This window comes from Dermacentor albipictus, chromosome 4 (assembly GCF_038994185.2).
Source record: "Dermacentor albipictus isolate Rhodes 1998 colony chromosome 4, USDA_Dalb.pri_finalv2, whole genome shotgun sequence".
In the NCBI taxonomy this organism is placed as follows: Eukaryota; Metazoa; Arthropoda; class Arachnida; order Ixodida; family Ixodidae; genus Dermacentor; species Dermacentor albipictus.
The window spans coordinates 126,569,549-126,594,445 of NC_091824.1; the positions used below are offsets into that span (position 1 = coordinate 126,569,549).

The 24,897-nt window shown below is 44.2% G+C and overlaps 1 protein-coding gene across 1 annotated transcript in view; it reads right to left on the reverse strand.

Annotated features, from left to right (window-relative positions):
• Positions 1-5,881: 5,881 nt before the first annotated feature.
• Positions 5,882-24,897, reverse strand: part of LOC135899530 (uncharacterized) — a 388,013-nt gene continuing 368,997 nt past the window's right edge. Inside the window, exons 11-18 of the mRNA XM_070537559.1 lie at positions 24,453-24,541; positions 24,107-24,174; positions 16,006-16,229; positions 13,576-13,658; positions 13,341-13,475; positions 10,070-10,413; positions 7,346-7,393; positions 5,882-6,075 (exon numbers count right to left, since the gene is read on the reverse strand). Of these exons, the coding sequence (XP_070393660.1) occupies positions 5,899-6,075; positions 7,346-7,393; positions 10,070-10,413; positions 13,341-13,475; positions 13,576-13,658; positions 16,006-16,229; positions 24,107-24,174; positions 24,453-24,541 (1,168 nt within the window). The 3' untranslated portion in view covers positions 5,882-5,898. The remainder of the gene's footprint in view (positions 6,076-7,345; positions 7,394-10,069; positions 10,414-13,340; positions 13,476-13,575; positions 13,659-16,005; positions 16,230-24,106; positions 24,175-24,452; positions 24,542-24,897) is intronic.

The window sequence follows — 24,897 nt, forward strand, 5'->3', positions numbered from 1 at the left end:
GATGTTTACTGCTAGTCAATAAATGAGTCACCAGTGCACATAAGTGTCAGCCCGGGTTGGGGTGTGCGTCTTTTGAGGTGAGGATGAACGGATAGAGGAAAAAGTTTCAGACGAACACGGGGTCTATAAAATATGCCATAGTGAAGGGCGGCTGAATAATTGTAAGCGCCTTCGGCTATTTGGCATGCAGGGCATTCGAGTGTGGAAGCTTGGTCGGTTTGATTGCGCTTGGCGGCGTTGTTTCACTCTCGGCCCGTTCCTTATTTCCTCATGTCTGGCCGCGCCGCCATAGAATACCACTGGAATCAATTTTTCAACGTGTACCAAACTCTTCATTGATAAATCTTCATCAGAATGGAATCTCTGGGGTCAGGAATCGAAGCAGTGATTACGAGATATCAGCAGTAGAACGCTAAATACCCACCCAGCGCCCAAGCCAGGCCGTTTCGTAACGGACGATTTCTCCTAAAGGTATACGGCCAAAGATAAAACACGCTCGTAACTACCATTTTTCCAGTACTCAAACTAAAGCTATAAATTTTGCTACTGCCGTCACTTGTGCCACTGCTGATGTGATGTTACAGGGTAGAATGAGGGTAAAACGGTAAGTACTGCTACCGCGTGCCTTCACGCCCCCCCGTGGGTGTTTAGACTGGAGGACGATGGTGTTAGCTGGACATTGTTGGGATGTAGTTTTGCAAGGCATGCCAGATTTTGCTTCGCCTGGATGGCTGTTTACTTTCCATTTAACGGGCGCCAGTGGCGTTGTGAGCGTGCCCTGGCAACAACTAAAGCGATTACTCTCGCCATACTTGATTAATGGCGTCTCTTGACAAATGACACTTGGACAATAGCCATGAAACTCAATTGGGGAGGGGCAATGGCTGCCGCCCAAAAGTGGCTAAGAATGCGGCATCATCGTTAGCGCTTCGCCATGCGAGCTGCATGCTTGAAGATTGTGGCTTCTTTGCTAATAGAGCGTTCATACAATATACCTCACTAGAAAATAAAAATGAAAGAACTACAAGAAAATTTGGGGGTTTCAGTTCCTCGTGGCCACGTCACTACGTTTATGCGCACGAAGAACCTTACTTGTATGAAACAGTTAATTTGCAAATTTGGTATAAGCTTTTTTGCTTTGCAATTCTGTTACGCGAAAATTGGGTATTTTTTCCCTCCAGAGTGCTACATCCAAACTTTTACCGCCTGTTTGCGCATCTCACTAGCTATAGCTAGTAAAAGCGTTACCGATTGCTGGCATTTAGATTTTAGATTGCAAACATATAGCCTTTGTATATTTGATATTATGTATGCCTATCCATTGCCGCAGTGTTTACCGTGATTCGTACGAGCTTCAAAAATTTGCGAATTCCTTTTTGGCTCCTTAGACTCACTTAGCTTGACCCCTTCAGTATACTTTTTTTTCTCTGCTTCGCCCTCCATTTCTTTTTCTTAGGTACATGGTGGCCAAGGGGAAATATCATCTGGTAAACTTCGCTGTGTTTGCTCAGCTTTTGTTTCTCGCTTCTCGGAAGAGCAGGCAACTGCTTGTTGTTAATAGTCACCTACATACTATTCAGGATGACACGATAGGCATACCGTCATGACATTTGGTGAGTACAGTAGAATGCCGTGATGATCTAATTTAGGTAATGGTAAAAGCGACAGCAAGAAATATAGATGGAATCTAGAACTTGTGGTGTATGACATACCTAATGCGCGCAAGAATGACCTGTACTCAAAACACCGGGTTTTGGGAGCTTGTATAGACATATCGCTGGAAAAAAAGCTTCTGAATCGAACAAGAAACAAGTGAACAAGGGCGTGCTTTCTTTGTACCTCGTGTTAATGGCCACTTGATTCCACAGGGGACATGTCTTATAAACTATAATCTTGCCACTCTTAACGAGGCGGATACATGCGGAAATGTGCTGCCATCTTAAAAAAAAAGCAATTCATTTACGCACATTGTACTGCAGCATGTCATTAAACCACAATGCCCCCCCCCCCACCTCTCAAATCTGAATTCGCTGAGAAGTTGCCCTGCCATACACTAATATGTTGTATTTCCCAGCAGTGCGAAAGCGCTTCATGTCTAACATTCAACATTCAGGAAATGATTTATACACGTTACAGGAAAAAAAGTGGCCGATTACAGTCACAATTACTTCTCTGAAAAATATTGTTGACTACAGTCACCAAATACTGCCCCATGAAAGCAACTCAGCAATTACTACTAGGTAATTGATTATTTAAACAGTATCTTCCTCCCTACGTTTATTATCATTGTACATATACAGTAAATACAACGAAATTGTCTGGCTCTTTGAATGCTTCCTCTGAAGACCTTGACACGTTAATGTCTTCACTAAGAATTAGTTTTCAACATTTTCTTGCATAGTGAAGACATCTGCGTACGAACACCATGCTCACAAGAAAGTGCATAGTTACTGAATGCCACAGTGCTCGTGCCTGGGCCATCTACGAAGTTCAGCGCTCTATTGCTGCTGGAGTTAGGGGAAGACGCTCCCGATAAAGCCAGCGAAAAATGGAAAAAATTGTCCACAGCTGATTTGTGGGCTTGAACGTACGAAGTGGCCAACGCTTTAGAGCCATAAATGCGCCGTTTCCATTTCTGTACTAACACCTGCTGCTCATTAATGCAGAATGTTGGGCTCGCTGATGTTGGTGCATTTGCTGTGACATATTTACTCGTGCTAGCAAGGTGGTACAAGCCAGCGCTCTGTCCTGTCCCACCTTTTTTTTTTTCGTTAGTCTTGCTAGCGCCAGTAACTAGGTCAAAGCAAATGCCTTTGCTGGTCCTCCACCCTGCGTACTTCCCTCATTAGACAGACTTAAACAACTAATTTCATTATTCACATTCATTGAGAAGGTCGCCAAATCTGTAATATAATTTATTATTAAGGTGCATATTATTCATACGCGTCTGAAACAACCATCGCCTCCAACCTTAACGAGTCTTCCCATCATGTTGCGCGAGGACTCATTAACCAAGCCCGATTAGGGGGAGAGGGGAGGCTCTGACCGAGGAGGAGATGGAACAGAAGGATAGGGATAGGCTCTTCTCATTCAGTGAGATGACTCAGTTCTATAGAAAGTCTAGGTGTGTAGATCCCACTCCTAGTTCAATATCGGACAGGTCTCAGCATGTTGCCGGAATCATACACTGAGGCCAAATGTAAATTAGGTGATGATAGAGAAGCCACCCTAGAGCATATACTCTGGGATGGTGCAGTAGTTCAGAGGAGAATTTCAGTCCCCCCGGATGAACTAGAGGTGCGGTGGAGAGTCGCACTGAGTAGATCAGATCTTGAGGACCAGCATTGGGCCTTCCAGCAAGCCCGGCAGGCTACCGAGAGACAAGGTCTCTCTGCTACCCCCGACGTGGTCTAGGCCCAGGCCCTCAATTCCAGGATAATTAATAATGTTGTTACAAACACACACATTATTCAGTCTTAATATTACTGTTCGTGTATTTGAATTGCAAAAATTGGTCTAAGGAAGTCACATATGTAACTAAGGAAATTCCTCAGTGGGCTAGTTGGTTTGACGTAATGAAAACCGTTGGGCAAATTTGTTTTCTCCCTTAAGTGGTGTCCCATCGTCGCTCTGCGGAACAGATTTAATAACCATATATGACAAACTCATAGGAACATACGCCTTTTAACGAACTCAAACGTCTGTCTTGTCTATATTGTTACGTGAAGGACGAGTCAGTACGACGAGGAACTATCTACGGGTTATGTATACAACACCGGTTGCAGCGCTGACCGGTTAGATTCACAGCACGAGCCCAGTTCGTTCTTCCTCCTCTTTTCTCGAGTGATGGCGCCCACGCACCTCGTTCAAACCATCAAATACCACATGCGCGTAGCAATATTAAAAAGTAATGGAATGCACGTAACAGTAGCTCTTAGCGCCTATGAAGGCCATTTACAAGCGCTTCCCGGAGCGACAGAAATTTATTAAAAGATAAAAGCTCAGAGGTCGCACTTTTAAGAGATGTGTGCAAATCCGCACACCCACCATGTGTCGGTGATAGACGCATAGCTGCAGTATGCTGATATTGTGAAGGAGATATCGATGTACATGTTTTCACCCATTTTGGTCACTGTAGTTGCCATCAAATTTGTGTTCCCGGTCATAGCTTGTTTCGACGAAAGTGCAGCTGGTTACCGTCATTGGTTACTGCAGAAAGTAATTGAATTACAGCCAGCGTTACCATGTAAACAAATTAATCCTAAAATTACAAAATTACCAAGGTCGTAATTGATTAGACGTAATTAATTACAGGTAATTCGTTACGTACAAATCTACGTACAATTACGCAGCATTGTTTTCTTGAGGCTCATTTTGTTGACTACTTTGTTTTGAATTCTTATTCTCTGTCGCCTTCCTTGAATACGCAAGAGAATTCCGTGCATTTGAAAGTTCCGGCTGACTCGACTGAGTTCCAAGCGTTTTACATATATTTACAAGCCTAACAAGATTTTCTGGGTTGGAATAACCAGACTGCTTGTTTGACTGCATTTCAGGGTTCAAGTAAACTTATTTGTTACCATACCCGAGAAAACAGTCCATGACCCAGTTCGTGTAATACAAGTATTACTCATTTACTGAGTGTAATAACCAGCTGCCTAGAGTTACGAGAAGTTAAATGCTTAGCAATAGTTAGTATTGAAATTCAGTCACCACTAAGCATTTCTGTCTCCAAAACGCAATTTTCAACAGCCGTCTTCCAGCTATGATATGGTGCCTTTCTTTTATTCACTAACACCACCAGATTTTTTCGGAACACTGTTCTTCTATTCAACCCGCCGTGGTTGCTCAGTGGCTATGGTGTTGGGCTGCTGAGCACGAGGTCGCGGGATCGAATCCCGGCCACGGCGGCCGCATTTCGATGGGGGCGAAATGCGAAAACATCCGTGTGCTTAGATTTAGGTGCACGTTAAAGAACCCCAGGTGGTCAAAATTTCCGGAGTCCTCCACTACGGCGTGCCTCATAATCAGAAAGTGGTTTTGGCACGTAAAACCCCAAATATTGTTATTGTTCTTCTATTCATTCTGAAATCGTAAATAAGCTTCTAGCAGGAACCAAAAAAGTCAGCAAAATTTTGAGCGTTGCGAGAAGCCAGCCATGCGGCGTTTCTCTCGCAATTATTCCGAATCATCATACGTTGTGGGCTTTGTTTTGTGACTGTTACTTCTGCAGGAAATAAGAGGGCCAACGTCCAAAGCAGACGTCATTACCTTTGATTTTCATCGATATAAGTTGTCAGAGGGAAGAAACATGGACAAAAAGAATGAAAGATAAATATTATATAGGCTGCTTTTCTTGCCTTCTATTTTTCACCTCTCTCCTTTTGTTCATGTTTTGTTCCTCTGCCAAATTATAGCTATATATCAGCACCCAGCTTGCCTACCTTTCAATCACTCCGCGTAGAATGTCCACCTAAATCCTTAAAGCCTTACAATCTATTCAAGTCAAATGTGCCCCAATGCCTATGGTGCGACGTTCATTGTAAGGACTTATATCTCACAATTCCGGCTCAGCAACCATTGATTGACCGATATAAGGGGGGTAACTTCTAGTTCTGTTGTCCATGTGCTTATAGCGCACTAGTACCCCTCTTTTTACGAGATGACCTTCCACAACTAGCACGACCTGCCGCTTCGCTGACAGTTAGTACTGTTCCAATATTATGCCTACATGAAACACCAGTGAAGCATCATTAGTACTTACCAACCTTCCAGCCGCCAGCAGACACTCACAATATCAACCATTGCGTCTCGCTGCAGACAGTCTACACAAAGTCAAACTTTCTGTTTTATCCGATGGAAGGACAGGAGCCACGACAAGGAAGAAAACTATATCTTTTATGACTTAATGTAGTATGGCCAGTACACGAGGTTGAACAGGAGGAAAAGGGCAGGGAAGGCGACTCGGCTGAGTTGATCGATCTGCTTGGCCTTGACTTTTCCGACGCTGCGTGGCACCGTCTGCACCAAGGTGCGTACTTCGGTGTGTCCGTTCTTATCGAGAACGAGCTGTGCCTGAAACGAAAGACGCAGGGACAATATAGAATAGGAAGAAACAGCGCCAAATAAGACGATCACAAGTGGGGACGATATAGATGGCATAGAAACACTTTGACTGCCCTGTACTGCTAGCCACTTTATTCCCCCTAACCCCTTCATCGTCCATACAGATGGAACTGTTAGTGCTTTCTGGACGACTCTAGGTAATGACACTTACATTTTGTCTCACAATTTGTGACTACTCTGAACTGCGTTTCTTGCGCTTCCATTCGTATCCTCGTTCAAGCATTTTTCTTGCACATACAGGGACAGTTTTCCTTCTCGCATCCTGTAGCCTTTGTGCAGCCATGCTTACTGACATAGAGACAGGCGCACTAAAAAAGTTATCAGCAGGCAAGGCCAACTCTGCTTCTCAGGAAGTGAAGATAAACGAGTTTTTTTTTTATATCCTGTTCTCCTTCATGAACTCGGTCAGCAAGGGGGACGTACGTGGCTAATCCTTGACGCATCGCTGTATCTACAGATGTTTGTGGTGTTTTTATGCTTTGGAAGCGATGACTGCGTCGTGTTTCTTTTTTTTTCCTTTTCGTTTTCGGATGGATCAGCCGGGCTCTGGCTGATAAAACTTCTGAGCTTCCTAATGCTTTTCGACGTAAGTTTTCTACGCGTAACAGTCGTCACTGTACTGCTGTCAGCAGAGAAAGACTGGCTTTCGGTAGATTTATTAAAGACACGTGGTAATAATTCTTTTGCCAAGAAGTTAATCTTCGAAGTTAAGGCAGATTGGTCATTCTTTTTTTTTTTCGTTGAATGCAATGCTTACAACACTGTTGAGTGTTATCATTCCTTGACAACAACTTAATCACAGGCAGCGCAGCGGTAAAGCTAAGAAAGTCTCTTATCAAAAGTTTATTTAAGAAAATGACGGGCGTTAGACTACAAAAAGAACATTGTTTCATTAAAAGAGCGAAAACAAAAAAACGAAAGCCGCAGGAAACCTAAGATATAAGCCCAACTAACAAAATACAAAAAAAAATCGTTAGAAAAGCTTCGTTCCAAGCGCTCTGTAGCACTTATGAATAACGAAAAAGGAAACGATGCTCTTGGGTTAACTCTTTTAAATAAGTTCTTTATTGTCAAATTGAAGCTGCGAAATGTCATTTTTCTCTTTTGCGAATGGCTGTGCTCCATAACGCTTATGTTGATTGAAGGAATAAATCTAAATATGCAAAGACCACGATTCCATCCCATTAAAAAAAAACATTGATATGGCCCAAATGCTCACCGAAATCTCGTGTTTTGAGCCGTCGTTGGGCACTTCGACCACCGGAACCTGCAATCAGCAAATTAATAACATGTTAAACGGTACTTGCGTACGTTTCTCGTGTATTTCATCGGTGTCCTCAGACAGATCAAGCTTCAACATTCGTGTGCAACGTAGATGTTGTGCTTGAGCTGGAAACGCTTATTAAAAAAAAGAAAAACAGGCCTGTTTATAATGAATACTGGAGTTTACAATAAAATGCTATAGCAATAACAATATACGAAGTACGTTTGGCAGAAAACCACAACATAAGTAAATGCGAATCCAAACGAATGGCGAACGAATATAGTGAAATTTAAGTGCTATACGTGGTTCATTAAAATGCGGCTTTCTTTTTTGCAGTACTTTCAACTGCTCTGTCCCATTTTTACCTTGCGTATTAGATAACCACAATCGTTTGTCGTTAATTTACATGTTTGTTTCCCTGAGTCGTATTCTGTATAAAAGTTGTACCGGGTCGCGACGACAGAAAAAGTAAACAAGTTTCCACGTTGCAAAGAATGCGAGGAAAATTCATTTGAGGACGAGCAGGAAGATCGGCTTCAACTGAAAGTTCTCTGGCTTGTTACTGTGCTCAGGGAAGAGGGGAACAACTGAATAAGGCGATTATGAAAAAAAGATTGGTGGGGCAAGGACAAATGAGAGCTTGAACCCGATGTTTTGAAGGCTGTGATGCAAGCTTATCAAGCAGTAAAGGTGCACTGTTTACCTTCTGGAAAGCAATTCACGACTCAAACAATTTAAAACACTCTCCCAAATATTTTTCATCCCATATTTACCGTTCGGGAATGACATCCTGAAAGAAAATGAAATACATTTTTGGACGACTGCAATTATTATTCCACCGAAAGGTACATCCGAACACTGTGCTATGGCTATTACCGGGTCGATTCGGGAAAGTTTAAACCCTCTGTGTTCGAATGACTGAAACACGACGCTTAAGTTGTCGGATTAGTAGCCAACTTCCTGAATTACATCACCAAACAAAGCTCAAAGGACACAAAAAGGAAAAGTAGAACTGTTTATAGAAAGTTATCCTAATTGCTTCGTTTCAGCGTCTCATCTTCCCCTGTGCTTTCTCTACCTGAAATCAAGTTAGGGTAAGATTGAGATATAATTATGCGGGATGGTAAGGAATTGAAGAAGAGTCATTAAGCTTTAAATGCTTAAAAAGATGTCACCAAGAAGCCGACACTCGTACTGGGAATGGTTTTTCGTGGATTCATATAACAGTTCATAATAGTGAGATAGAAATGAAAGTTGAAATTTTTGAGAAACGCACTGCCTAAAATTGACGTATATTCAAGGATATCGCTTTGCCGAAAGATGGCTGATAACGCAAATATACTTGCGGTCACTAGAAAACGGTAGTGGTGGTTACGTTGGTTTCCGAAAAAAAGACAAAGTTAGAAAAAAAACATGGTAACAATAAAACAGTGAACTTAAAGAACCGCCGTTACTCTAAACAGAGAAGAGTTCTTGCAGCGAGAGGGATAGCTTGTACCTGACATAGTCAGGAACAAAAGAAACAAAATAACTGAAATAAATTTGGCGCATAAAACTAACAAATAGAAAACAACGTTAAAGGCTTGGCGTTAGTGACGCTGTTCAGTGAGAAAGCTGGTGAAAAATAGTTGAAGAACACAGTCGCGGGACTTAGTGTCCTAAATGCGATTGCAATACTTCTTTTCTTTTTTACATCTTCTGTTCTAAACGTTCATCGAAGGCGTGCTTTCTGAATGCAGAACCAGAACACGCTGACAGGGCTATTCAGGCGTTTCCGCCGCGAGGGTCGTTCACTGTAGCAATTGTCGTAAATATTGATTCCGTCTGTTCTCCAGGATGGCTCTGCTTATCTATGCGCATTTATGAACAGATATTCCACTGTGTCGAGTTAGAAGAAATGCGAACTCACGAGAGAAAGTAAAGAAAACTAAGTGGAGTATTGTACTGTTGTTCCCGGTGCGGTGAATATTAGGAATTTGTAATACCACACAGAATAAGGTCGAATTTATGGTGCTGGAAAGTTCATATGGTCGTGAGCGTAATAGCTAGATTGACTGCATTTGCGTCAGTGCTGCGGGCTCGTTCGAAAAGCATGTGTGTCGCAGACATGGAGGCCCTATAGCGCTATAGGAGCGACTGCTTTCATTGTGCAAAAAAGCTATGGAATAGGATCCATATAGTAATGTGTTTACCAATGGCCACGACAGAGGTCACACAATATAAATGTATCTCTGAAAAAGATAGTCTTCTTTTTTCGGTACCGTACGGGCTGCCGGAGGGCATATTATCGTAATGTGAATGCGCACAGGCCTTCTTCCTAAAGAAGCTCTATCACATGTTGTGGCCTCGTTAACATTTTGACTGGTGTTTCCGTATCCTGGCTCCCCCAGAACCCTTTATTCTTGTGGCCTTTGTGCCTGAACAGAGGGACAGCAGATGGCGAGCATACACTGCTGATGCGGGGGCAGAGGAATTTAGGCTTTTAAGAGGGTTTTAAAGAACTAGTCTCAAGGCTTAGGTTACCGAACCTATCAGGGCCACCCTAGCTCTAAGAAACATGGGGGGATTGGAGTACATGTGCCCCTTCGGAGAAGTGATTTTCAGTTTACAAAAATGGAAGGTAGGTCGAACGGAAAGGAAGGGCGAGAGTTTGCTTGCCATAATTGATTTGCGCCTTACCTCAGAGGAGGGCCTCTTATTCGGCAGCCTCCGCCAGAGGTAGTTGACGAACGTGAACTCGAGAAGGGCTGCAAATACGAAGGACGTGCACGATCCTATCCAGACGTCCATAGCTTTGATGTATGACACAGGTGGCAGGTTGCCCTGGATGCCGGCACCCTTTGACGAGATGGTGAGCAGCGTGGTGACACCCAAGGTGACACGGGCGGGGATGGCGTCTACGTCGAGCCAGAAAGACACCCACGATATCACCACGATAAGCGTGGTCGGAAGGTACGTCTGCACCATGTGATAGCCCAGGGAACGCTGGAGATAAAAGTCGGCTTTCAAGCAACTATATTCTCCTGAAACGAAAGAAAAACACGCAAAAATAACTGTCTAATGGGCTAAAGCACTAATACATCTGCGTATATTGTATCTGGTAACCTATTTCCGCGTAGGTTTTGTCAGATTAAACATTATGGACGTTTTCCCATTTACGTCATCGCTCGCGGTGAGCTCTCGCTCTCAGAGCGTCAATGCATTTTGAATGCCTAATACATGTGGGGAAGACGGACCTGTCCTATCAGTGTGTGCAAACGAAAAACGAATACTCAAGCGCGTCCTCAAACTTGAGTGGATTCTTCAATGTTCGATATGGTGTCAGCTTCATCATGCAACCAATGGCCACAGAATACTTTAGATGCTGTCCACAGCATCGAGCTGTAAATTGTTTAAGAGAACATAAGAAACACAACCTCTTCTTCCTCTACTTTCTTATCCTACCTTTCGCTTCGTGCCACTGCTTTCGTTTACATCTTTTTAACACGGCTCTGGTTTAATTAGAGATAAGCTACAAAACGAGGTATCAGGGAATCATTTAAACGCTCAAGAGGCCAGCCACAGTATTGTCCTTTCCCAGAATTGTTGCAGCTGATCCGTTGGAGTTGCGTGGAGAGAAAGTCTTCGACTGGCAGTGTGGGTCACAGCGGGGTACTGCAACGGTTTTTTTTTTTTGCGTGATAAAATTCTGAAGCCAAATTCACAAAGTGGTTGGTTCGTAAGTGCTCCTCGTCGTTAGCTGGCCGCCTTCGCTCAAAATATGTCGATCCAGCATCAGGATTGGCAGGTATTCGCTCTTAGGAACAATGCTAGCATAAGAACGTTCTGTCAATACAGGCCCTGATTCCAGTGACGGACGCCGGATCACAGAATGCTCGCGTATGTTTGCTCCAAGAAGCACCGCGCGAGGAAGTGCAAGACTCATTCCAGATTATATTGCGTCAACTATTACGTAATCGCCTTGCAGTAGGGGGGGGGGGTGAATCTGCATATTGCGCATTTATTCATATAATTCTGGACCCATATTCGGAAGAAATTCAACCAATTATGATGCTGGACATATTATTGCCGAAGCCAGCTGGCCAATCTCAAAGCGCACTTATAAACGAAATGTTTTCGAAATTGCGCCTCTTTAATTCTGGCAGTATGGATGGATCCTCAGGTTTTACGTGCCCAAACCACAATTTCATTATGACGCACGCCGTATTGGCGGACTCCGGATTAAATTTGACTACCAGGGGATCTTTGACGTGGCCCCAATGCACGGAACACGGGAATCTTTTGGTTCCGGCAACGGACACTGGCGCTGGTGGCCGACAACAAAACGAATAGTGGGCTGCACGCAAAAAACCTATCGGCGTAAAATTGAAATATTTATTTCTGTATATGACAACTGATGGTCGGATAAAAGCGATCCATGTCCTAAGGGACAAAGGCTGCGGTGCTTCCAGTACGTTGCGTATGTTTCAATAATCGTGTGTTTTAAGTAAAAGCAATTCATCGGCTCTTTCAAGCACAGCAAGACTCTGTATTTCGCTGCAGCTTCTTTATGTTAATGAGCTTTATTGATGTGTACTATAAAGCAAAGTTTTTGTTGCTTCGCGAAAGCTTTAGTTAAGCTTACGGCATTTTATTACATAGGTTGAGGAATTCATCGAATGCGCAGGTATCTTTAACAGATACTGATCACAAGGAACTAGTGTAGCAATCGCTGCTTGGTTCGGGAAAAGACGAAAAGCTGTGCACCTTGATGGCATTTAATTTTTGATGCGATTCTTATTGTGCTGAAACAAAAGTCCCCGACCTCTCCAAAATAAATATTCTGGTGTCGCTGACAAAATTCCTGATGCAAAACAAAGCTAATTGGTAGCACCAAGAAAAACTGAAAAAAAAGGACTTACTATATATAATGAAAGACCATGTTCTGCAAAATATATGAGCCGGCTATAACTCAGCGTACTGACGGGCTTATCAGAATGCGCAGCCGACAGGAAACGGACACGCTGGCCCCAGATGGTCGTTAGTTGTTCGAAGCTGATAGCCAAGCAATACATATATGTACAGGTACGTGCCTTCATGCCAAGCCAATGATTCATTTCTACCCTTCATGCCTGTTCTTGATAGCCATGACAGTTCTCTTGTAGAAAGCATATGCCAGGAAAATATAATAACGAAGCCCAAACCCAAGTTTTATTTTTATCTTTTTTTTAACCCAAGGCATAGAACGTCCTTGGCGGGGTGCTGCGTCTAGATACTAGTCAGGTGTTATGGTATTCGACACGCTGGAATTAGAAGAGAATTAGAAATAGAAGATATATCAATGCAACGCAATTCCCAATTCCTCCACCAACATAAAATATCTGAGAAATTTGTTTCCTCCAGGTCAAGAACACTTCGATTCCTGTGTTTCACGTAGTTGATAACATGTCTTTTTTTTGGCTTGATCGCAGAACAACAAAAAAAGAGATCGTGAAGTTATTACAGCACGTGTCCACTAACGCGCACTTCTTGTTATGCTTCTTTGTGGAATGTGCACGTTTATTTAGCGGTCAGAAAAACAAGCTTCTAAAGCCCAAGATAACCGGTTTTAGTACCCAGTACGCATTGCCCGAAAAGAATAATTTTATGAAATTTGCAGAAAAGTTAGTATTTGTGTGTGTGAACTTTAGAACTGATTCCACTGCATTTTTTCCTGCCATCTTGCCTGTAACATTTCCATGGTGCTATAGACAGTTATCAAATCAGTCGAGCAGCCTGTGCCACCTAAAGCTGCCACTATCCCCCCTACATAGGATGATGATGATGATGATGATGATATTTAACGAGCCAGGATTTAAACTTTTGATGCATGTGGCTCAGACTGGTTCTCTGTTTTCCTGGGAGATTGGTTGCACCATGAAATACCTTCTAAAGGCTCTGCTCGTGGTGGAAAACTAAGGAAAAGTCTTACCGATATGAAATTTTTCTTTGCATAATGACGTGTTCACTTTCTCTATCTCGAACTGGGGCAACTTGAGGTTTTCGTAGAGAACAACAGGCTGGCTGTCAGACCATTTCAGCAGGAGCTCCTCGGTGGTTTTAGAAACTGCGTGAATCGCAACACAAACAGTTGTGTGAGAGATAAGCGGAAAATTTTCTCCATGCAGTGAAAGTGCTCTTGGTGAAGTACCGTGTAAACTGCTTACAAGAGGCGATTTCGATGCTGCAGATTTGGGAATCCATGGGATACCGATACAGATCCATCATGCAGGAAAACCTTAGTTTTAACCTGTTTTAGAGAGGATGCATAAAACATTGCATCAAACTAGAAAAACCCACAATGTATATTCACAATAACTCAAATATACTATGGCGGCAATCAAGGCGTCCGGTTGTCGATGCTTAGCACCACTGCAACCCCGTCGAAACGACAGTCTTTGTTTCATATCTTCGTTTCATTTACTGCCACTTTATTATGACAAAAGTTAACTTCAGGAGGCTTCCACAATGTGCAATATAACTGGAATATGAATGTCCTGAATAAACTCATGCACATTAAAAATTACATTAAAAATTCATGCAAGCGATGCTGTAACAAGACACAGGTAATGATAATATACCTTTTCAATAAATTACAGTGCCGTATTATGTTAACCGTCTTTTTTATGTAGCTCCAGGTTGAATTTCAGGTTGGTGTACACTCTATGGATTTATGCGCTCTGTGGAGTTATTTCTTTCTTGAAATAATATTGGTCATCAATCTTCTGTAGCTTTTTTTTTTAATTGTAGCTCTGTACTAGCTACATCCATTTCAGGTGAGTGACGTCACGGTGCTACGTTTACGCCGTTTGTGCCCTGAAACTACTGTACGCGCAACGTTAGAGAAAGCAAGGGCGGGCACAATAGATAAAGTATATTGTCTGCACGTGCAGTAAGAATCAAGTGTGTAGATTTTTCTCATAATGTGCGGATATCTTGGCGACAGAGCATTTGCGCGTCTACAACATACCCTCAGGACATAAAAGGTTTTTTTTAGGTGAAAAAGCCCTTTTTCTGGTTTACGGAAGTGCTTGCTAAGCGTGTCGCAGCGGGATTTTATTGTTCTGAAACGCACATCGGCGGCTTAAGTAGGCTTCTTTTTTTTGTGTGTGTGTTCTTGAAGTTGAGAAGCTGTCTCTGGCGATAACTAGCCAAATTCTGCCTGTGCAGCTAGGCTTGCTACGTGAAGCCCGGGCCATGCCATTAATAACAAATCAAGCCTTTACGAAAATAATCTATTAGCCCTCTGGAAACATCAGTAATTGAAACTAGCTCAATATTTGGGATTTTAAGTTCTATTTTCTTAATTTTACAATGCACCTACCCTACAAAGAAGATTTCTAGAGGAATGTATTCCTCAAAGTGTGCACTGCTAAAGAGCCCGCTCAATCACTTTCGTTGTTCGAAGAACCACTAGTCATCTTTTGAATAGCTGATTTGTTGGCGGATGATGCATTAATCGTGGCGTGCCGTACTATGATCTAGTGCCGAAGATCTTACATCACTTTATCATCCATTTCCTCGTGGTGATTTACAATAAGAACTTGGTGTCTGTGGTTATTTTGTGAAAAGAAAAAAGAATGTTCCCGGACCTATCTGCCTTAATTATTTCTTTCTCGAAAATTGAAAAAAATATGTATTGAGGAGCAAAGATGCATTTAAAATAATCCGTGGCAATGCAGGTTCTCGGAATCGGCCGTGGTCCTTAAGAAAGACGCTGAGACTACAACATCCAAGGTTTAATCATCGTTTCGCAAAGTCAGGCCAGATCTAACATTTGGGGTTTCCCGAGCACGTGTTACGGGAAGTCGTTCTCCCAGCAGCCGGAGACAAATGTCCCGTAAACCTCATATGACTAAAACAGGCGAAACGTTCAAAAAAAGGTGCGACGCAATTCGCAAAGGTCAAGATGTTTTTTAACAAATTTTATTCGTTCTGGATGCTTTCACTTGCTATTCCTGGCCGATAATAACCGCGCACATGCTTTTAAGCGTTAGTTTTGACCCTCTTCCCCAGTACAGAGTAGCAGACTAGAGCGCACTGGCTCAGGTCGACCTCTCTGTCTTTCCTATCAATAAATTCTATTCATTCATTGATCAAGTACAAACGATCTGCCAGCGTGGATAGAGGCGGATGGTCTGAACTAACTAGAGCGGCCAGTCGCATGATAATTTTTGCGGGCATCTACGGGCTTCTTTCACGCTCAGAAAAACACTTTCATGCAGCGCGTATTAGCAACAGACAGCTTTATGCGGAATTTTCCATGTCGCTCTACAATGTTCTCGTTGACACTTTTCATGCAATTACAATATTTGAGAAGCTCATTAATTAATTCAGACTAATTATCTGATTAGGTGGAATGAAAGAAATAATTTGAATATCTCCAAGCGACGGCAAACCACGTCACCTTTGTTTCTGTCCAGCTACGTGACATTCACATATCTTAAAACTCTGGCTCAAGTTAGCTTGGACATATACTACACACACACACACACTTATATATATATATATATATATATATATATATATATATAATAACGAAATAACATCCATGTAACGTAGGATGGCATGACGTTTTAGTGGTCAGGTTCACTTACCGCAGCATGTACAAGATTTCTCCCGTCGGGTTAATCCGAACTAGGACGTTAGGTACAGTCACGTATTGGAACTCGGCGTGTTTCGCGTTCGCAAAGAACACTTCCGGTTTCCATATCATTTGTACCAGTTTCGGGTCATTAAGGTCAAGCGGACGGGACAGCGTGGACTTTCGTAACCTCTCATCGAGCCATGACTGCCGGAAGTAGAGGTCGACTTCGTAGTCCTAAAGAGAGAAAAATAGACGGGAAGGAAGAACCACGTTTATTCGTTGTACGCAGTTAGTAGCGGTGTGACAAGAGCAATGTTCTAAGCAATTCCTAAGATTTGAAAAAAGAGAGCGAGAGCGAGGTGAAACTACTGAAATGAAGCTGCAGCTCCTGTAATGTTACTGAGCACTCCAACATAAAGATCATCAGTGTAAATATTCAAATGTAATTATCGGTGTATTTTGAGTTCTTCTCGCGTGGCAAAGCGAACGGCTGATGGATGCCACTTGCATCACAGACTCCCAAACATTACGGCAAACTTCGCCGCGAAAATACAGTGCAGTGCGGACACTGTACCTTTCGCCGATGGCTTTCCAGATACAGTGGCCCAGAGTAGAAAGACCCCACCCTCCCTGTTCCGAACTCTCCCCGCGAGGCCTTGTGCGCGACGCAAGGCGGCGCGCTTCCTCCCCTCTTTCCTCCGTTGTGTGAGCGAAATTGGGACGTGATCGCCGGCTCACCCTCGTTCGCTTTCGTTCGCACATACATCATGCGGTGCGAGGCGTCGATTTTACTGCCATTGGACTTTATACGGAACCTCAGAGCGACGCCGGTGCCTGGCGGCGCCTGGAGTGGCCATATAATTGCTATCGCAATAAACAGGGCGCATATGTGAAGGCGAAAGAAAAAAAAAACACCTTATTGATGTTTAGTCGACGAGCACCGTAACCACGCAAAGGAAAGCAGTAAGACAAGCGCGCAGATATGATGGAACGCGCATGCGCACCGCTTGCTTGGCGCGAGTCTTGACAGTACCCGCTGCAGTACCCGTCAGAAGGAGTGTTGATGTAGTTTGCCATGCACTTCCGTGGTTCTTATACGTTTTGCTCGCGGGTGTACAATTGTGAGCAGGAAACCGTGCAATGATAGAGAAGAAGAAGAAGTTTGGTTCGGCACAGTCGCACTGCTGTCTCGCTCCCTAGTGTTTTTGAATTTTTTCGACGTTTTGTCAAATAGATTTGTCGAAGACGTCGGACGACTCGCCAAGGTACCTTCCCTACCGGAGGCCGGGGGGGGCCTTCGCCTCCCGTCGCTTCGATAGGAGCCTGCAGAAGAGCCCGATCTGGTAGCGGCGAGCGCCCCGTCATGACTACGCCTGACCTGACACCGGGGCAGAGGCCACCGACTGACCCTGAGAGCAACCGTGACTGTAAGCGATACAAGGCTACAGAAACAGACGACGAGTCTACGCTTATTGACGCTTGTGACATAGCTGACATCACAGATCTGGACGATGAAGGCTTCAGGCTTGTGCGTCACCGCAAGAAGAGGACCATCGGAATCCCAGTGATTGTTACGCCTGCTACAGAAGGAGCCGACCTGAAAAAAGTAAATCCCATTGTTCTGTCTACGGATATTGAAAAAATTCTTGGCGCATCGCCAGTTAGGAGCCGATTTACTGCTCAAGGAGCCCTGCTTCTAGATGTACAGACAGAAGAGCATGTGAATTCCCTTCTCAGCTGCAAGTCGATCTCAGGGACTGCAATCTCAGCACGCGTGCCCAATTCGTACCTGCAAAACACGTGCATTATTAGAGGAGTACCGAAGTGGTACACTGACGAGGAACTGTTGCTATACGTTAAACCACAAGGAGTTTACCATGCAAGGAGAGTCATGCGACGCGTCCAAATTTCCGAAACCGATTGGGAGTCCAGGCGAACCAGCTCCGTGGTTCTTACGTTCGCTCCAAATACAGACCGTCCAGAGAAGATCAACTTGGGCTTCACAAGACACGAGACCATTGACTACGTTGAGACACCACCTCGGTGCTTCAAGTGTCAGCGCTATGGACATGTGGCCAAGTACTGCCGTGGTGAGCAGCGGTGTAAGAGATGTGGAGGACCGCACGATTTCAAAACATGCGCGTGCAGAGAGAACGTTCTATGTGCAAACTGTAGTGGTGGTCATCCAGCTAGTTATAGCAAGTGTCCTACGCGGGCAGCAGCAATAAAGCGTAAGAAAACGTTTATCTTGGGGCCAACAGGGAACGATACGAAAAATACGACGAAGAAAACGACAGAAAGACACAGAGAGTCAGACGCAATGAAATTAAGCTCAAAGAGTGAAACTGATTTTCCAAGCCTGAAGCCTTCTCCAGGAATCCAGGACACAGTGGTGCCATCGCGCAGCGGACAGGCTAAAACAGTCAAATCAATGAACAGAGGCCCCGTAGAAGAGAAGACTGCTGAACAACCGGAACAGCGAAGTTATGTGTCTGTACTGCAGCGACCCCAATCGCGTTGCGATGAAAACACACCACAGGAGAACTGTCAGCAGGTGCTACGTGCTCTCTTCAAGGCCTTGCGATCACACATAGAGAAGATGCCGGCTAGCTCGATGAAGGAAATGCTCGAAGTAGTCCTCGCTCTCGAGTCAGTGATTCTCAGCTCTACCTCTTCTTAAAGCACCTAACAATATGGATGCGGTCAGGACACAATGTTCACCATCTCGTCCACAGGTGCCACTTATTATGCAATGGAACTGTGCGGGTCTTGCGTGCCATTTACCTGAACTGTCGCTTTTCTTACGCAACATGCCTGTGCCAATATTGGCCCTGTCCGAGGCTGGTCTTCCAGGTTCCAGAACAATTGCTGGTTACGTCGCACATGGAAACCAAAGTATTCCAACATTTCCGAACGGAAGCGCCATGCTATATGTGAGACGTGAAATACCACATTACGTTCTTCCAGTTCAAGACCTTTGCAGCAGTGCTTTGGAAGTCACTGCTGTACAAGTGCGGCTGGGAAATCGAAGCCTCAGCGTGGCCTCTGTGTATGTGAGCTCTCGCCTGAAGGTCTCGATGGGAGAAATTATCAGAGACCTCTGCAGCCGCTGCCCAGCTCCTAGGATTATATGTGGCGACTTCAACGCGCACCATACTCTCTGGGGCGACAAGGCGACTGATGCACGTGGAAAGCAAATTGTTAGAGCTTTAAACACCGAGGGACTCTGCGTGGCAAATGACAAACAGCCGACGTTTTTTCGACCACCGGCCTCTTACAGTGTCATTGACTTGACGTTACACTCAACGGACATCCTCGCATCGTCAACGACTAGTAAAGATAGAATGGGCAGTGATCATTTTCCTGTCTTCGTTAACATTGCTGGATATCGAACCACCGGCCGAAGATCCTGTCCTGTGACGCATTGGGATACATACAGGGACGGCCTAAGCGAATCATCTGGAAACCTGTTCGCGGACATGCTACGTAGCAAGAGATTGGCTACCGCTGAGCTGAAGCTACCCGACCACTTCCCCGCTCCCGATCTAAAGCTCAAAAATCTATGCGCTGCCCGTAGAAGAGCGGAACGGAGGCTGATGAGGACGAAAGGCAACCCATCAATGAAGACTATATATAACAGGATTAACGCAGTAATTCGACGTTATACAAGGAAACTAAGAAGAGATCAATGGGCATCATTTTGTGCAAGCCTATCGGTCTTCACGCCAGTTCCACGGATATGGTGGGTCGTTAATAACCTTGCTGGAAACTTTCGACCAAACAAGCCATTTGAAGCCCTAGCATTGAAGTTAGGCAAGACACTCGCTTGCCTTGCGAATGACTTCGCTGCAATATACTCTTCCGGAAGGTCAGCTGGCACAACCAACCCGCCACCGCCGCTATCGTCGTCTATAATGGATGCTCCTTTCACACTCAGAGAGCTGGAACTAGCTATGAGCAGCCTCCGACGTCGCTGTGCGGTGGGACCTGACCTCATCAGTAATCAGATGCTGACTGACCTACCGGTTCAGAGACGGCGTGATTTGCTGGCATTTTTTAACCAAGTCTGGGCCAGTGGGGCTATCCCACATTTATGGAAGGTAGCATGGGTGGTACCGGTTCTGAAGCCTGGAAAGAATCCTGCAGCTCTGGACTCATACAGACCGGTATCACTGACCTCGTGTGCAGCGAAGCTAATGGAGAAGATGGCGTGCACAAGACTCACTTGGTATGTCGAGGAGGGTCGAAAACTACCATCGTGCATGACTGGGTTTCGGCAGCGTCTAAGCGCTCAAGACAATGTACTGGACCTTCTAAGCCACATAGAGCATTACAGTGCGGATGGCCTGTCGACACTTGCTGTTTTCATGGATGTTTCTAAGGCTTACGACTACGTGTCTCAAAGAGCCATCATCAGCCAGTTGCAAGTTATAGGCGTCACGGGTCATCTCTTGCACTTCATACATACGTTCCTCAATGATCGTCGCATCAGAGTTCGTCTTGGCGACACGTTGAGCGATGAAATACGTATATTTCGTGGTGTGCCACAGGGGAGTGTTTTATCTCCCTTATTATTTAACATTGCCATGAGTAGCCTCCCAACAGTACTAAACCATCGAACACCAGTGAAGATATCTATATATGCCGATGATATCTGCATTTGGGTCTCCGGCTACCAGCACCGCCGCCTTGCACGAATAGCCCAGGGAGCAGTAAAAGCCATTCAGGGCCACTTGGCAACGATTGGATTATCACTATCAGCAGAAAAATTATCATTCGTACTATTTCCTGGAGTGAAAAGAAAATCTACACGTTTGACGCTGAATTTGGACGGATACCAGATTTGACAAGTCACCAACGTCCGATTTCTGGGCGTTACCTTAGACCACAGGCTACTCTGGCGCCGCGGTGTTGACCACGTTGTGGCATCATCGTCACCCAGGCTACATGTGCTCAAGCGAGTCGCTGGCATACGCTGGGGCAACCACCCGACGTCCATGCTACGGCTACATACAGCGTTGGTTACAAGTCGAATCCTGTATCAGCTACCTCTGATGTCACCCTCAGACAGCCAATACGAGCGCTTAGAAGCCATCCACAGAAAAGGTATCCGACTTTGCCTTGGAGTCCCTCAGCCAGCGTCAAACAAGAAAGTGCTCTACGAAGCTGAGTCACGCCCTCTACGACTTCAGGCTTCCCAGGCTGATCCAGCTCCTACGATTGAGTGAGTCTACGCCCGGTAGAGCGCTCTTACGACGTATAGGTAACAGGCCGCGCTCACATTTTTATGCAGCATTGAACACGCTTCGCGTATTAGGATTGCGCTGCTCGAGACAAAGGGAAAGGATAGAACCACCCTGGACATTCGAGGACATCATATGCAACTTAAGTGTACCACGATTGCAATCAAAGAGCTGCATTCCATCTGCAGAAGCCAAGTCATTAGTCCTGGAACACCTGAACACGATTTACCCGAGTCACCTACAAGTATACACAGATGGCTCTGTCAAGGCAGACGAAGACCGCTGTGCAGCTGCATTCTATATTCCCTCTCTAAGATATACGTGGTCTGGCCGTCTGGACTGTATAGCCTCGTCGACAGTTGTGGAAGGCGCAGCAATAGCTTCTGCTCTGCGCAAATTAAAGACTTTGCCTCCGCAGAATGTGGTTGTCCTTACGGACTCAAAGGCCGCATTACAACAAATATACCGTGGTTTGCCATCCCTCAAGTTCCCACGCAAATCACTAGCCATCGTGAAAGAGCTCAACAACAAAGGCTTCACAGTAAAGTTTCAATGGATTCCTTCCCACATTGGTATCTCAGGAAACGAAAAAGCTGATGCGCTTGCATACGCCGCGCTCTATCATCCTCCCAAAATCAAGGCCCCAAAGAGTAATCAAGTGCAAAAATCTGACATTCGAAATCACTTTGCGTCGCTTTGGGTTCCACCGCATATGCCCTGCGTAACCAAGCGATTGCACCGAGAGGAAGCCACACTCCTATATCGAATAAGGACAGGATCTGCAAATACACCGGCCTGGTTATTTAAAACGGGGCGAATCAATTCTCCGAACTGTTCGGCATGCAATGAGACAGGAGACATTGAGCACTTTTTGTGGTCCTGCCAGCAATTCCAAGATGAAAGAGACACTCTCCTGAAGAATCTACAAAGCAAGAACCTTCCGCATGCGCGCCTGCAACACCTTATATTTCCCGCGGGATCAGTTATAGCCCGAAAAGAAACTTCACGTCTCCTCATCGAGTTTTTAAGAGAGACTGGTTTGAAGGACACATGGTGAAACCCTTCAGCGGTATTGTGCGAGACGCTCGGGCGGAGCAATTGCCGGCCTTGTTCGCCAGGCTAAACCCGCCTGTTGCTACAATTCACCACCACCACCACCACCACCACCACGTGCAATGATATGCATGCAACATTTTTTTATGAAAGCACGCACATTTTGTATTGTCGGACTTCCTTCTCTTCAAGGACGAAGAAGGCAAAAAGAAGTATCGACATCTTTCAGGGTGCCTAAGAATGTATTGATTGACTGGCCCACATACAGTGTGAGCGCGCCTAATGATTCGTCTCGAAAGATAAAATGAGAAAGGGGAAAAAAACTTATGCCAAAGAGAGAGTATGCTGCGTCCAAACACAGTAAAAGTTTGGCCAGTCTCAGATATTCTCAGACCCTCCATAAGGCGTGTTCGATCGCTCTTTGACGGGAACAGGGTAAATACCGAGTGCTGCAGCAGGATCGATAGGTTACTAGCACGCCCTGGTGGGCGCTCCATCACAAGGCGAACCCTTCGGCAACCCAATTAGCGACATCCATCACTTGGAAAATAAAATTAAGTGCTAAAAATGTGTGCCAAGACACGTCGAAAATCCTAACTATTCATATGGCATCACCGTGCCCTACCGAGCACAAGATGCACTCGATTCATTAACCCAGCAGAGCACATGCATTTTTCACCACCCTTGTTGCTATGTCGAAGGGAAGGTTCCTTTGAAACACTAACCAATCAGATATGTTCATAAATATTCGTCCAATTTCGGTCAGCGAGATGAATGTGTTCATAGGTATTTTAAATGCGTTATATATATATATATATATATATATATATATATATATATATATATATATATATATATAATGTGTATTGTTTATCACAGTTGCCTGCCTTTCCAAACTGATAGACTTTGTTAACTGAGCAAAGACATTGTGGTAAGAGGGTTTTGGTGCATGTATTGTAAATTAGAAGCGAGTCAGTCGAAGTTAGTTTAAGTTGTGGGCCTCTTCTGACCAAGAAAATTTTTTCTTTTGTTCAGAGGATTTTTGTTTGGAGATATGTAACGGACTGTTTATGGAGGCCATTTGGTGGGCGTTAAGAAAATTACGTTCCATGCATGAGAATTCTATAATGTTTCAGTTGGCTACATCGGATCTGGAATATTGTTATCCGAAAGTATGCTAGTTGATAGCATTAGTGGTTGCCAAAATCAAGATATTGTTTTTCTGTGTTCTTGCCTGAGTATTCCAGAGAATTCGATTCTGCGAAGAGACAACAATCTTCCCAACAGAAGCAGCAATTGCCGAAATGGGACTGTGTACTTAAATCGGACTCCTTACCTATGGTGTACAATCCTTGCATTAAAATCTGAAATTTATGCTTATGATTTAGACAATCGGATAGAAGAAGTTAATAGTTGTCAGGGTGAGGGAACCTGCTTTTTGCAAAAAAGGTTTTTTTGCTGCATGGACAGCACTAAGTTGTAACACAGAGAGAGCAACAGGACAATGTACTAACAACCGCTTGATTTTACTGATCGACACACTACCTTATACACATATTTTGTCAGTTTATTGCAAACTTGGCCGCCTTCTTCGACGCTCGATAATCGATGTCTCTTGGTCAAAAAATATAAATAAATAAGGGAAGGCGCGAGGGCATCCGTTCTAGCAGTTCAATTTATCAGCTTACGCGGTTCAGGTTCATTGTACCACGCGAATTTGAGGGTGCGGGCACTATCACAATATTCTTTAAAATAGAGACCTTTTGAGACAATGGTGGACACATATACAGCCAGCAAACATCTGGAATAACTTACCATATTTGATGGGTTTATGGATCCGAAACTTCTTATGTATATTTCACATGACACAATAGTTGGAATTCCTGCGAAGATCGAACAGTGTAAATAACAAGAAAAAAGAAGACATTTCCATCGCGGATGTAAAGCAAATATATGGTGTTCTCTTCCATCTCAAAAATGCAAGCTGGCCTCCGCTACATTAAAACAGCCGGCTATATTCGCTGGGTATATGACACCAGATGGTACAAAACACTGCTTGAACTCTTACACAACAGAGGCCTTATAATGATGATATAATACGCGCCATATAATATGCCTTGTGGTAAGTCTTCATCAAAATAAAATAAATATGAACACTCACCGAGGTGGCTACTCGGCAGGGCTCTTCGATCGTAGTTTTTGAGGAGCTCGTCCAGAATATCAAGATCATCCGCTCGGGAAGAAACTCCCCTGAAAATATTTTTAAAAAAGAACACTTAGTCAATACACTGTATTATTCGCTGTTATCTTCTGTTTGATGGTGTTGTGGGATGTTTGCATTATCAATTTTGTGCCGCGGTACCGCAGAGGTTGCTAAGCGGGGAAACGTTTATAGGAAATGTGTTTTTTTTTTCATCATTGAATTTTTGCATCTTCGTCAGCGCTTTCTTTCCTATTCTATACAGTATCTCTAAATGCATCAGAAGTTTTGACAGTTGCGCATTATGAACACTTTTTTTATTGTAAACACGATAACTACGGTACTCTTTCATTCGCAGCTTGAGACTGCCTAGCGGTAGGTAAAGTGTTACGTAACTCTGGTGGGC